Raw genomic sequence first — 14230 nt, 5'->3', positions numbered from 1 at the left:
CACAGGCTCCGGACGCGCAGGCTCAACGGCCATGGCCCACGGGCCCAGCCGCTCCACGGCATGTGGGACCCTCCCGGACCGGGGCACGAACCCGTGTCCCCTGCATCAGCAGGCGGACTCCTAGCCACTGCGCCACCAGGGAAGCCCTAAAAAGGTGTTCTTGATGTTACTGAAATATCCAGGATACAGGAGTTTACAGTCATGGTCTCCAAATATCCAATGACAGGTTCTCCAATGACTTACCTGGAAGCTTAACTTTTATGTGTACTACATAAGTGTTTCCCTTCTCAAATTTTCGACTGTTTCTTTATTCAGAAATATATGAAGGCCTAATACATGCCAAGCACTCTGCTAGAACCTGTATGTCTTTCTAAGCATTTTGCCACTTGTATAGGTGATTTTAGTGATACCTGAGATTTCACCACTGAGGGACACTTGCAAGGACAAACTACCATTCAGCTTTTATAAACTTCTTTTTTCATCTTAATGACAGCACTGTTAATTTGTTGTAATTCCTTCCAGTATTTTTCCCCAGTGTTTATTATTTATTAGATATTTGCAAACATATTTAGTAAAATTTGAGTCATGATTTTTAACTGAACATATCTTAAGATTTTTATTTGCAGGTGGATGAATTTCTTCAGAAAAAAATATTTTAGGCCACTAACCACTGCGTTGTTAGAATCAATTTACATAACCATTCTTTGACACCTATTTTGATTCCACTTGTTTGCAGACTAATGCAGTGGTGAATATCATTCCCCTTCTATTTAAAACAACATCCATTAGGACAGATTTCCTCATGTCTGATCGCAGAGCCCAATGATACAAAAATTTATAATAGCTCCTCAGGTGTGTTAACTGATACTTTCCAATTCATTATTAGTATTTATTATTATTATTATTATTCCCATTTGCTGGTTTACCAGATGCTTCCAGAGATATACAAGAATGCCAATTTCATTACACTGTTGCCAGCACTAGGTATTTCCACTAAATACATTTTAATGTTAGTTTAATAGGCAAAAGGGACCTGCTGCCTGTTTTCACTTCCATTCCTTTGTGGAACAGTCAGGTGGAACATTCCAGTCCCCTGGAGAGGGCAGAAGCAGCACATCTCCAAGGAGACCTCCCCCATGGCCTCTGCTCTCCTCCCCAGCTCCTGCAGGAAGCTGCCCCTGGCCTCTCACCGTTGGAACAGGCTTCCTGTCCGTGAATCAGTCCCAGTGTCACGCATTGCCTTTGTCACGGCACATTTGTTCCACGGTCCGCTTCGTCACAAGGCTGCCTATGCCCTTTCTCTGTCCTTGCCAGAGACCCAGCTCTGGGGATAGAAACTTTTTAAAGGTTTTATCCTTTTAAATAACCATACAATTCACCCCTCTTTTTTTGACATTTAAAGACTAATTTTATTAAGTGCTTAGTATAGATCAAAGACTGTGGACTAATGATATGCAGTTTTTCCTCAGAGCTGCTGTGTTTATTTCCATACAGGTTATAGAATAATAGCACTTAGACAAAATATTTCATTTCAGTCAGTGTTTCACGGCAGTTTGACATTTTTTCCAAGTTAAATATGAGTTCTAATCTTAGATAATTCTTCCTTGGTTATAAGCATAATTTTCCAACTCATTTTATTTGATTTCGTAAAACAGCCAAACAAATTTAATTTTCCCAATAGTGATACTAACATATGCACCCCATTCATGGGATTATTTTATGAAAATTCTAAATGTATGAAAATGTTTTTGCATGAACTTATTTATTCCATATACTGACCATTTCTGGTGTGACAAATCTCAAGTTCTTACCACTGAAAACCAAATATTACCTTTTATCTTACTTCTTAGTGCTTTTCCAACTATTTATTGCATATGGTAATGCTCATTGATTATAGATATTCTTGGAAAAAATGATTCTGTGGTGAGTTCTAGTTGCTCAGAGATTTGGGTGAATGTTAACTTTTCCTATTTTAACTGCAACCAGGAAAATGAGGGCCATTTCACAAATAAGTGTGTAAGGTTAGAACTGTTCGTATTTTGATGCCCAGCATACAAACAGAACAGTGTTGAATATTTGATTGCTTTATGGCTATACACATATGACATAAACACAAACAAAAAATTAGGTAAGTTAATTTTTGCATAAAATTAAATTGAGTCAGTACAGATAGAAATTTATTAGAACTATAAAGTAATTAGACCAGTTTTAGAGTTGTTCAATCTCATATGTCCTAGTCATATCATGTATACACATATAAATTTAATGTGAATTTTAAACTTCCTAGCAAATTTTAATCAAAAATTTACTAACCAATGAACTAACCTAATCCATTATACTGAACGAGTAGCCTTTTTTTCACATTCACCGAATCTAACTTTTTTTTATTGGACTACACACCCTACATACCCAAGGAAGAAAAATATTCTAACTAACCTGTGACATAATATTTTCCTATTGCTTAGAATTTTGATCTTGTACTTAATAAAAGAGCTATTTTGGACTCACACATAGGTATTTTTTACAACTCTTGAGAATTCATGTAAAAAGAAAATATAGACAAAGTAAATTTATTATACTCCTCAAACATCTTTCCATTCAAAGTCCAATTTTTCTGAATCACTTTTAAACTCAGAATTGACACTATCTTTTTTTCCTCATCCATATTATCTTTTGTGTCATCAAGAACGTTGGTGCTATGTAGCCTTTCTTAAAATAGTGCCCCAGTACCCCCTCCAGTATTTCCTTCCAAGTCATGGACACTCAGTCTGCCAATCTTGAAGCCAGTACTTTCTTATCTTCCAGAATTTCAGTGAAAGGTTTTTAGAAAACAACCAGTCCTCATATTTCTCTCTGAAATTATCCTTTAATAGTTGTTGACAGAAAGATCAAGGCATTGCGATTGCAAGTCATAACCAGAAACACGGACAAATCCAGCAGCAGCTATGACTTGACTGCTCTCTGTCTGACAGAGATTATAAGATGCCACCTGTTCTAAGGGATCCTGATTTCAGAAATGTTAAAATATGGGAAAGTAGGTGTTTTAGAATCAGTGAAGTATGTATTAGAGTTGCTAAATTTTTCTATAGTTGCAATAATTTAAAAATCTGTAGCAAACTTCTCCATATGCCATATTTGACACCATCCTATCTGGAGCTACTATGAGTAAATCCTTGCCCTATAAACATAAAGAAATGCCCATGCAAGAATCAGCTTAATTGTAAAACAACCTCTTCCTTTCAGAGTTTCATCTTGTGATTTATTAAGGGTCATGGCACAGATGCTCACTGGGAACTGCTGACCTATGAAAGCAAAGAGAGGGAGGTAGTTCTAGGGATTCAGACATGTTCAGGAGTAAGAGTTTTCCCTTTATTATGCTCCATTGAAGAACACAATTACAGGGGTTTTTGTTATTTTAAAATCTCTAAATTCTGGATTTTGTCACTTTAAGAAAACAATTTCAAAAGTTCTGACATGATTTAATAGTGGAATTGCATATCATCTTAGATTCACCATTCTTTTTTAGGGATTGACAAAAAAAAAAAAAAAAAAAAAGCCAGACATTCAACAGATATTGAATTTCTTCAGCATGCTTAATTTGGAGCCATTATTTTGAAATCGCTTCTTGCTTTGTCCATAACGTTTTAATTCTTTGTGGCTCAGAATCAGCAGTCCTTGAATCAGCAGTCAAATGTCCCTTGAGCAGGACTTTGGCTTCAACTACCTCTGCAAAAGGCAGTCACAGCTTATGATACCTTGGATGGAGCTGTTTTCAAAAATTACTGTTTGTCTCTTTGGTTGCTCAAGGATTTTTCACCTTGGTTCTTAATCTTGTAGGTCCCCAAGTGTTCTTCACATAGGACCTCACTACAACTGGCTCCTAGAAGAAAAGAGCCCGTCTCTTTAGACTGGCTTTCAAATAATTAGCTCCTTTAGAGAAATTTTTAGACTCTTTCCACTTCTTATTTTACTGTTTAGCTCTTACTCATATGAAACTAAGATTTGTGTATCTTTGGGGTAGCATTCAGATCATAAGGAACTAATGAGTATTTCGGACTCAGATTTGTAAAATGAGAGCAAAATTCAAATAATAGAAGTTTCTGAATATAATTCATTGAAATCTTTAAAATGGTGTGCCTCTCTTATTTTTTTTGGCCGATACTCCCCACGTATTATTTATTTGTTTGTTCAATATTCTAGATACTTTATTATTTTTTCTTCCAGTTTTATTGAGATGTTATTAACATACAGCACTAATTTTACAGTATAATGATGTACAGTATAATGATCTGACTGACCCCTCTATTCTTTATGAAAGAAAAAAAAAATAGCCAAACTTGTTTTAGTCATTCTGGGTTATTTGAGCTGTGCTAACAGGCGCCAAAATCTCAGTGACGTATGACAATAAAGTCTTATCTCTTGTTTATGTAAATTCTTGCCGTTTGCCAGATTCTTGTGCGAGGAGCCAGGCTCCTTCCATCTTCAGGCTTTATCTTTCCTTCCTTGAATCCTGGTTAGGAGATTTCAGAATCCTCTGTTTTCATCATATTTGTTCTAATACCTCCAGAAGGTATTATATGAATCGCATATGACTCCCCTCAAAGAACTGGTTTCATTTGCAAAGGAATGTGGAAATTTTCAACCTTTTTAGAGGTTCTATTTTTTCAAAAAAAAATAACAGCTTTACTGAGATATAATCCATATACCATACATTTCTCCTTTTAAAGTCTACAATTCAGTAGTTCTTAGTATGTTCACAGAGTTGTGCAGCCATCGCCACTATTTAATTTCAGATAATTTTCTTCACTTCAAAAAGAAACCCACACCCATTAGCAGCCACTCCCAAATTCCCCACGCACACCCCCATGGCCTCTAGTAACTACTAACCTACTTCCTGTTTCTATAGATTCGCCTGTTCTGGACATTTCATGTAGATGGAATCATACAATATGTGGATTTTTTTGTGTAACTGGCGTCTTTCACTTCACATATTTTCAAGGTTTATCCATGTCGTAGTATGTATCACTACTGCATTCCTTTTTGTGGCTGAATAATGTTCCACTGTACGAATACGGCACATTTTGCTTCCCAGTCAATTGATAGACATTTGGGTTGTTTCCACTTCTTAGCTATTATTATAGCATTGATATGAACATTCATGTCCAAGTGTTTGTGTTTTCATTTCTCTTGGGTATATACATAGGAGTGGAATTCTTGGGTCATATGGTAACTGTATATTATACTTTTTGAAGAACTGACAAGTTGTTTTTCCAAGCAGCTGCACTATTTTACAATCCTACCAGCAATGCATAAGAGTTTAAAGGCTTAAGTTCTAACTCACTGTATACTCCGTCAAAGATGAGCCACATATTTTTAAAATATACACTTTACATTTCATTATCCTGATAACTGTCTTACACTTTCTAAAGCAAAGACACAAAACAATCTTCTCTTTACTGTGATATTAAATGAGATGACACTCCAGTAGTTTCTTATTTTATTTTTTCTAGCCAAGGACAGATGGCAGAAGCAGTGAAATACTTGAAAAAAGTTGTGAAAATTGCAAGAAAAAATTTTCAAAGCCTAGATTTTGTGAGAGCAAGTACAATGCTTGGAGACATCTACAACGAAAAAGTGAGTATAATGTGTTTCTTGCTTATATGGGAGAAATTTGCAGAATTTTAAACTTCTGTTTTTATTTGATCCTCACCTTCGCATAGCATGTTGTACAGAATGGCCCCAGGACTGCAGGACTTAGTCAATGCACAAGGCAGTGACTGGGAAGAGAAATGCCTCTTACTTCTTCCTCTTCCAGGACCTGATCGCCACCTTAACCCAGTCACCACAATCTGCTAACGCTGATTCCTATCTTCACATCCAAGTCAGAGTCAAGTGATTTGGGATTTGAAGAGCAATTAAAATATGTCAATTCAAAGAAACTTTGTTATAACAGTTGGTTCTTATCTGCTGGCACTAACATTCACCTCTCTTGCTACAAATTCTTGTTTTATTAATCCAGCTGCGATGCCTCCATTAAGTCCCTCAAGTGAAGAACAGACAATCCCAAGAGTAATTCTGAAGGAAATATGGAAATCTAGCAACAGGTTGGCTATGTGAAAAAAAAGGGAAAGAAGAGGAAAAAGTCTAAAAGTATCTCATTCAGGGGCTATTACTCGTGAAATGCATTCATCATAATGGACTTCTGGTTTATTTTCTCCTGACTTTATCTTTTATTATGCAGATTCTCCTTTAGAAGCAGTATGAAAAAGGCTTGTTTCTCCAGTTATAATTGCAGTTTTGATCACGAGTAGGATCTATCATTTTTGAGGGTAGTGACATTCTCACGCTGTGTTTATACCCCTTGTCTGAATCTTTTTGAGAGACTGTATATAGTAATGAAAAGTACTAACTCTGAGACCATACTGGAGTAAAAGCCCAGTTTTTTCCCTAATAAGATCTGTGACCTGAGACAAGCTACTTACCTTCTGAACACTTCAATTTTCTCACCTCATAGGGTTGCTGTGAATGTTGACTTAATATATGGAAGTCACTTAGAACAGTACTTGGCAGGGGAAGCAAGTGCCATCTATATAAAGCGGTACAGCCATTCTTAATCTCCATATCCTTATGTGATACCACACAATTCCCCTTTTCCCGAGGCTCAGAGGGTTTGAGTAACCTATGCCAGGTCTCCAAGCTTCCAGGCGGCAGTGGTATTCAAACCCATACCCTGAACGACTATAATCCTTTATTTGCCATATAATTGATTTTGATTATTTCAGAATTATTTAGGCTTTTTTTAATGTTTATTTTATTTTTTTATACAGCAGATTCTTATTAGTCATCAATTTTATACACATCAGTGTATACATGTCAATCCCAATCGCCCAATTCAGCACCCCACCATCCCCAGACCCCCACGGCTTTCCCCTCTTGGTGTTCATACGTTTGTTCTCTACATCTGTGTCTCAGCTTCTGCCCTGCAAACCGGTTCATCTGTACCATTTTTCTAGGTTCCACATACATGCGTTAATATATGATATTTGTTGTTCTCTTTCTGACTTACTTCACTCTGTCTCTAGATCCATCTATGTCTCAACAAATGACTCAGTTTCGTTCCTTTTTATGGCTGAGTAATATTCCATTTTATATATGTACCACATCTTCTTTATCTGTTTGTCTGTCGATGGGCACTTAGGTTGCTTCCATGACCTGGCTATTGTAAATAGTGCTGCAATGAACATTGGAGTGCATGTGTCTTTTTGAATTATGGTTTTCTCTGGGTATATGCCTAGTAGTGGGATTGCTGGATCATATGGTAATTCTATTTTTAGTTTTTTAAGGAACCTCCGTACTGTTCTCTATAGTGGCTGTATCAATTTACATTCCCACCAACAGTGCAAGAGGGTTCCCTTTTCTCCACACCCGCTCCAGCATTTGTTGTTTGTAGATTTTTTGATGATGCCCGTTCTAACTGGTGTGAGGTGATACCTCATTGTAGTTTTGATTTGCATTCCTCTAATAATTAGTGATGTTGAGCAGCTTTTCATGTGCTTCTTGGCCATCTGTATGTCTTCTTTGGAGAAATGTCTATTTAGGTCTTCTGCCCATTTTTGGATTGGCTTGTTTGTTTCTTTAATATTGAGCTGCATGAGCTGTTTATATATTTTAGAGATTAATCGTTTGTCCATTGATTTGTTTGCAAATATTTTCTCCCATTCTGAGGGTTGCCTTTTTGTCTTGTTTATGGTTTCCTCTGCTATGAAAAAGCTTTGAAGTTTCATTAGGTCCCATTTGTTTATTTTTGTTTTTATTTCCATTACTCTAGCAGGTGGATCAAAAAAGATCTTGCTGTGATTTATGTCGAAGAGTATTCTTCCTATGTTTTCCTCTAAGAGTTTTATAGAGTCTGGTCTTACATTTAGGTCTCAAATCCATTTTAAGTTTATTTTTGTTTATGGTGTTAAGGAGTGTTCTAATTTCATTCTTTTACATGTAGCTGTCTAGTTTTCCCAGCACCACTTATTGAAGAGATTTTCTTTTCTCCATTGTATATCCTTGCCTCCTTTGTCATAGATTAGTTGACCATAGGTCCGTGGGTTTATCTCTAGGCTTTCTATCTTGTTCCATTGATCTATGTTTCTGTTTTTGTGCCAGTACCATATTGTCTTGATTACTGTAGCTTTGTAGTATAGTCTGAAGTCAGGGAGTCTGATTCCTCCAGCTCTGTTTTTTTCCCTCAAGACTGCTTTGGCTATTCGGATTCTTTTGTGTCTCCATACATATTTTAAGATTTTTTGTTCTAGTTCTGTAAAAAATGCCATTTTTAATTTGATAGGGATTGCATTGTATCTGTAGATTGCTTTGGGTAGTATAGTTATTTTTACAATATTGATTCCTCCAATCCAAGAACAAGGTATATCTCTCCATCTGTTGGTATCATCTTTAATTTCTTTCTTATACATTTCTGCATACAGGTCTTTTGTCTCCCTAGGTAGGTTTATTCCTAGGTATTTTATACTTTTGGTTGCAATGGTAAATGGGAGTGGTTCCTTAATTTCTCTTTCAGATTTTTCATCATTAGTGTATAGGAATGCAAAAGATTTCTGGGCATTAATTTTGTATCTTGCAACTTTACCAAACTCATTGATTAGCTCTAGTAGTTTTCTGATGGCATCTTTAGGATTCTCTATGTACAGTAGCATGTCATCTGCAAACAGTGACAGTTTTACTTCTTCTTTTCCAGTTTGTATTCCTTTTATTTCTTTTTCTTCTCTGATTGCTGTGGCTAGGACTTCCAAAACTATGTTGAATAATAATGGTGAGAGTGGATATCCTTGTCTTGTTCCTGATCTTAGAGGAAATGCTTTCAGTTTTTCACCATTGAAAATGATGTTTGCTGTGGGTTTGTCGTATATGACCTTTATTATGTTGAGGGAGGTTCCCTCTATGCCAACTTTCTGGAGAGTTTTTATCATAAATCAGTGTTGAATTTTGTCAAAAGCTTTTTCTGCATCTATTGAGATGATCATATGGTTTTTATTCTTCAATTCGTTAATGTGGTGTATCACATTGATTGATTTGCATATATTGAAGAATCTGTGCATCCCTGGGATAAATCCCACCTAATCTTGGTGTATGTTCCTTTTAATATGTTGTTGGGTTCTGTTTGCTAGTATTTTGTTGAGGATTTTTGCATCTATATTCATCAGTGATATTGGTCTGTAATTTTCTGTTTTTGTAGTATCTTTGTCTGGTTTTGGTATCAGGGTGATGGTGGCCTCATAGAATGAGTTATGAGTTTGGGAGTGTTCCTTCCTCTGCAATTTTTTGGAAGGGTTTGAGAAGGATGGGTATTAGCTCTTCTCTAAATGTTTGATAGAATTCACCTGTGAAGCCATCTGGTCCTGGACTTTTGTTTGTTGGAAGAATTTTAATCACAGTTTCAATTTCAGTGCTTGTGATTGGTCTGTTCATATTTTCTATTTCTTCCTGGTTCAGTCTTGGAAGGTTATACCTTTCTAAGAATTTGTCCATTTCTTCCAGTTTGTCCATTTTGTTGGCATAGAGTTGCTTGTAGTAGTCTCTTAGGATGCTTTGTATCTCTGAGGTGTCTGTTGTAACGTCTCCTTTTTCATTTTTAATTTTATTGATTTGAGTCTTCTCCCTCTTTTTCTTGATGTGTCTGGCTAATGGTTTATCAATTTTGTTTATCTTCTTAAAGATCCAGCTTTTAGTTTTATTGATCTTTGCTATTGTTTTCTTTGTTTCTATTTCATTTATTTCTGCTCTGATCTGTATGATTTCTTTCCTTCTGCTAACTTTTGGTTTTGTTTGTTCTTCTTTCTGTAGTTCCTTTAGGTGTAAAGTTAGATTGTTTATTTGAGATTTTTGTTGTTTCCTGAGGTAGGTTTGTATAGCTATAAACTTCCCTCTTAGAACTGCTTTTGCTGCATCCCATAGGTTTTGGATCAATGTATTTTCATTGCCATTTGTCTCTAGGTATTTTTTGATTTCCTCTTTGATTTCTTCAGTGATCTCTTGGTTATTTAGTAACGTATTGTTTAGCCTCCGTGTATTTGTGTTTTTACGGTTTTTTTCCCTGTAATTCATTTCTAATCTCATAGCATTGTGTTCAGAAAATATGCTTGATATGATTTCAATTTTCTTAAATTTACTGAGGCTTGATTTGTGACCCAAGATGTGATCTATCCTGGAGAATGTTCCATGCTCACTTGAGAAGAAAATGTAATCTGTTGTTTTTGGATGGAATGTCCTATAAATATCAATTAAATCTATCTGGTCTGTTGTGTCATTTAAAGCTTCTGTTTCCTTATTTATTTTCATTTTGGATGATCTGTCCATTGGTGTAAGTGAGGTGTTGAAGTCCCCCACTATTATTGTGTCACTCTCGATTTCCTCTTTTATAGCTGTTAGTAGTTGCCTTATGTATTGAGGTGCTCCTGTGTTGGGTGCATATATATTTATAATCATTATATCTTCTTCTTGGATTGATCCCTTGATCATTATGTAGTGTCCTACCTTGTCTCTTATAACATTCTTTATTTTAAAATCGATTTCATCTGGTATGAGTATTGCTACTCCAGCTTTCTTTTGATTTCCATTTGCATGGAATATCTTTTTCCATCCCCTCACTTTCAGTCTGTATGTGTCCCTAGGTCTGAAATGGGTCTCTTGTAGACAGCATATGTATGGGTCTTGTTTTTGTATCCATTCAGCAAGCCTGTGTCTTTTGGTTGGAGCATTTAATCCATTCATGTTTAAGGTAATTATCAATATGTATGTTCCTATGACCATTTTCTTAATTGTTTTGGGTTTGTTCTTGTAGGTCTTCTTCTTCAAAAGGGAAGTGCAAAAAGCACAAATTGTTTTACCCTACCACGAAACAATATCCAGAACTCAGTTTTTTAGTATAATGTGGACATCAGGTATTAGCCTGTATTTTCCCAATTACAGAAAGCATAAGGAAGATAAAAACAATAAACATTTCTGAGGGGTAATATTTTTATACTTGCATTTTCTTAATTTTTTTTTTACCAAGAGTTTGTATCTTAACAATATGTATTTTATTCTCTGATTAGTAATTCTTGAAGAAGAGTTTAATATCTAAAGCTAGAGACATGAGTAATATCCAAAGGCTGTATCAACTACCAAAAGTTATTTTTTTTTACCAGCTTATCCTTATTCTAGTATAAAATTTGTAGGATTCCAAGTATTCATGCTCTCTTGAAATATGCATGCCTTCAGATATACAAGTTGATTTGTATACCTTCATGGTTGCTTACATCTTAATGTAATAAATAGTCACTGATAAATAGTATAGTATTAAGAACATAATACTATAATAGTTTTATGATGTCATAGACTTCAAGAGAAACCTTTATTTGATACTAAACTTGTTAACGTTACATTCAGTTTTTGTGCATTACTGTGATTCTTTGTGGGTATTTTCTCAAGTCAGAAAATCTACTGATGACTTCTCAGGCTCACTCTGAGTTGTTATATCATTACTATAAGAGTATAATTTGAACATGTATAGCTAAGTGGATTAGAACTAAGCCTGAGAACTAGACTTCTCAGGCTCACTCTGAGTTGTTATATCATTACTATAAGAGTATAATTTGAAAATGTATAGCTAAGTGGATTAGAACTAAGTGATAGTTATCTTTTTCTCCTTGTAATTTTGAGACAAAATGATAGCCTTGATGACATCCTGAATTTCCTCCTAGTTCTACAAAGCCATTTCCTAGGAAAGCATTGACAAAGAGTTATTTCATGTCTGCTATTCAGTTGCTTATGCATGTTTCCTAATTGTGTCAAATGCCTTTGTTCCAATTTTACACCCAAACAGTTTCACAAACTATTTGCACCACACACTATCTATTAAGCTTTCCCTTGAAGGAAACTGTAGCAGGACAAAGGAACTACACCAAGTTTTGCCCACCTGACTTTGAATCTGCACTCAGCTGTTTATTAACTGTGACCTTGGGCGAGTTAATTCTTTGATCCTCTGTTTCCTCATCTTTCAAATGTCAATAACAAGATACCTTGAAGACTGGTTATATGAGGATTAGAAATTTTAAAACATGTACATGGTACCTAATAGAGTTCCTAGCATATATTGGGTACACAATAGCACTTAACCTTCTTAATATCTCAAACTCAGATCTCTCTCCTCCATTGCAGACTCATTCTCACTGCCTATTTGACATCTTCACTTAGACCTCTTCAAATGTAACCTATTAAAAACTGAACTCAACTCATCAGCTTTCCCCTAAATTCTATTTCTCTCCCTACTTAATGTTCAACCAGGATAGAATACCATTCAGGCATTTCATAGGCAACCTTCTTTTCTCAATCTGTGAGCTCTCCTTATCTGACCTTATACAGGCCCATGGTTTAAATACCATCCATACACTGATGACTCTCAAATTTATATCTCCAACCCTGATCTCTCCTTGGGACTCCAGACTTGTGATTCTGGCTGCCTCCCTAGCATCTCTCCCTGGATGTCTTCTAATTGACATCTCAAGTTTAATGTGATTCCTCCCTCCTTGGCCTACTTCTCCCCAGTCCTCCACATCTTAATAAATGGTACCATTATCCATCAACTCGATTGCTCAAGCCAATAATCTGGATATTCTTGCTTCATCTTTCTCCTCCTGCTCCATATCCAATCCAGAAGAAAACCCTGACCTTCATGCCACCAAAACGCATCTCAAATCCACCCACTTCTTCTCTCTATCTCTGCTACTATCACCACATCTGGTTATGACACTATGTTTTCTCACTTGTACTATTGCAATAAGCTCTGAACCCATTTTCCCATTTCTCCTCCATCCAATCCAGTCTCCACACAGAAGCCCAAGTAATCCTTTTAAAATGTAAATAAAATCATGTTATTTCTCAGCTTAAAATACTTCCATTGCTGACCAGTCTTCTGAGAACATAAATATAAATCCTCACCCTGACTTGAAACAATCTATATGAGATGCATTACCTCCCCCACTCCCAGTCTCTGACTTTATTGCCTTCTACTCTCCTTATGCTGTCCACCAGAGCCAAAGGGACTTTTGTGGAGTTCTTCAAACATGCTGAGCTGATTTCTGCCTGAGGACATTTGCTTTAGCTGGAATGCTTTGCGTGGACCACTCCCCAATCTGAACTTCACATTGCTGGCTTCTTGTCATTCAGAGCTCAGCTAAATGCCACAACTTCAGAAAGGTCTTCCTTGACTCAACCCAATCAAAATTATGCTGCACTTGTCTCGTAGTTTTCTTGTTTGTGATATTTTTCTTCTTGTTGTTGAATGTGTCTAGAATGGAAGCTTAATGAGAAAAGAGACCAGATCTGCCTGTTTTTTAATTTCATTCCAATTTCTAGAAGAGAACCTGGCACAGAGTTGGTGAACAAAAATATGCGAGTTCATTGAATCAATCCATAAATTTGTAACCAATTTTATACCAGTTGAGAGTAGTAGTCTCTCACTTTTGAAATTCCAAACTTCTGTTTCATTTTTGTCCAATATTTTGGCATTTTGAAAACTTGCACTGAAATTTTAAAAGCAACTCTGATATTACTGATATTTGTCAGTCTACCTTTTAAGGACCTCTACCAACTGCCCTTATCGTACCTTTTCTGGCTTCATATTATTCATGCAACGTATTCTAATTGTATTCTTAACAGTAATTTCCAAGAAATAATATTGTTATAAGACCACAATTATCATATAAAACTGTATGTGGAAAAATATAGTTTTCTCTAATTATTATAGTGTTATTATAATTTAAGTTAACACATCTTAAAAACATCCTAATTAGTTTACCTTTTACTATATAATCATGGAAGATGGGCCACCCATCTCACCCTCCTGATGTGATTGGTTTTTAACTGAAAATATATCATCAAAGTAAAGGGGTCTAGTGAGAATATTTTAGGGAAAATAACTAGGTATAGACCCTTCATGAGATCTTTTATTCTCTAATAAGAGCAAAGCATAATCACATAGTTAAAACAATGGTAGTTCCAACACTAACACAGTAAGGAAATTGTGTAAGAAAAGAGTCTTCCTCAGTACTGAGAAAATGCCCATTTATTTTGAGCTTGCTCATTGGACAGAGTGACAATTCAGACACTAAGAAGGATCTGATAAGAATCACAATAATGCATGAAAATTCTATGTTATAGTGTAATAATGCAAGTTTTGTTT

The 14230-nt window shown here is 35.8% G+C and overlaps 1 protein-coding gene across 1 annotated transcript in view; it reads left to right on the top strand.

Annotated features, from left to right (window-relative positions):
* Positions 1–14230, top strand: part of TTC29 (tetratricopeptide repeat domain 29) — a 257575-nt gene that overhangs the window by 142749 nt on the left and 100596 nt on the right. The window contains exon 9 of the mRNA XM_027117120.1: positions 5511–5634. Within this exon, the coding sequence (XP_026972921.1) occupies positions 5511–5634 (124 nt within the window). The remainder of the gene's footprint in view (positions 1–5510; positions 5635–14230) is intronic.

This window comes from Aethalodelphis obliquidens, unplaced genomic scaffold (assembly GCF_003676395.1).
Source record: "Aethalodelphis obliquidens isolate GAN/ISIS:26980383/991018 unplaced genomic scaffold, ASM367639v1 scaffold17, whole genome shotgun sequence".
Lineage (NCBI taxonomy): Eukaryota > Metazoa > Chordata > Mammalia > Artiodactyla > Delphinidae > Aethalodelphis > Aethalodelphis obliquidens.
The sequence above is the reverse complement of the archived record's forward strand: the minus strand, read 5'-3'. Positions and strand labels throughout refer to the sequence as shown.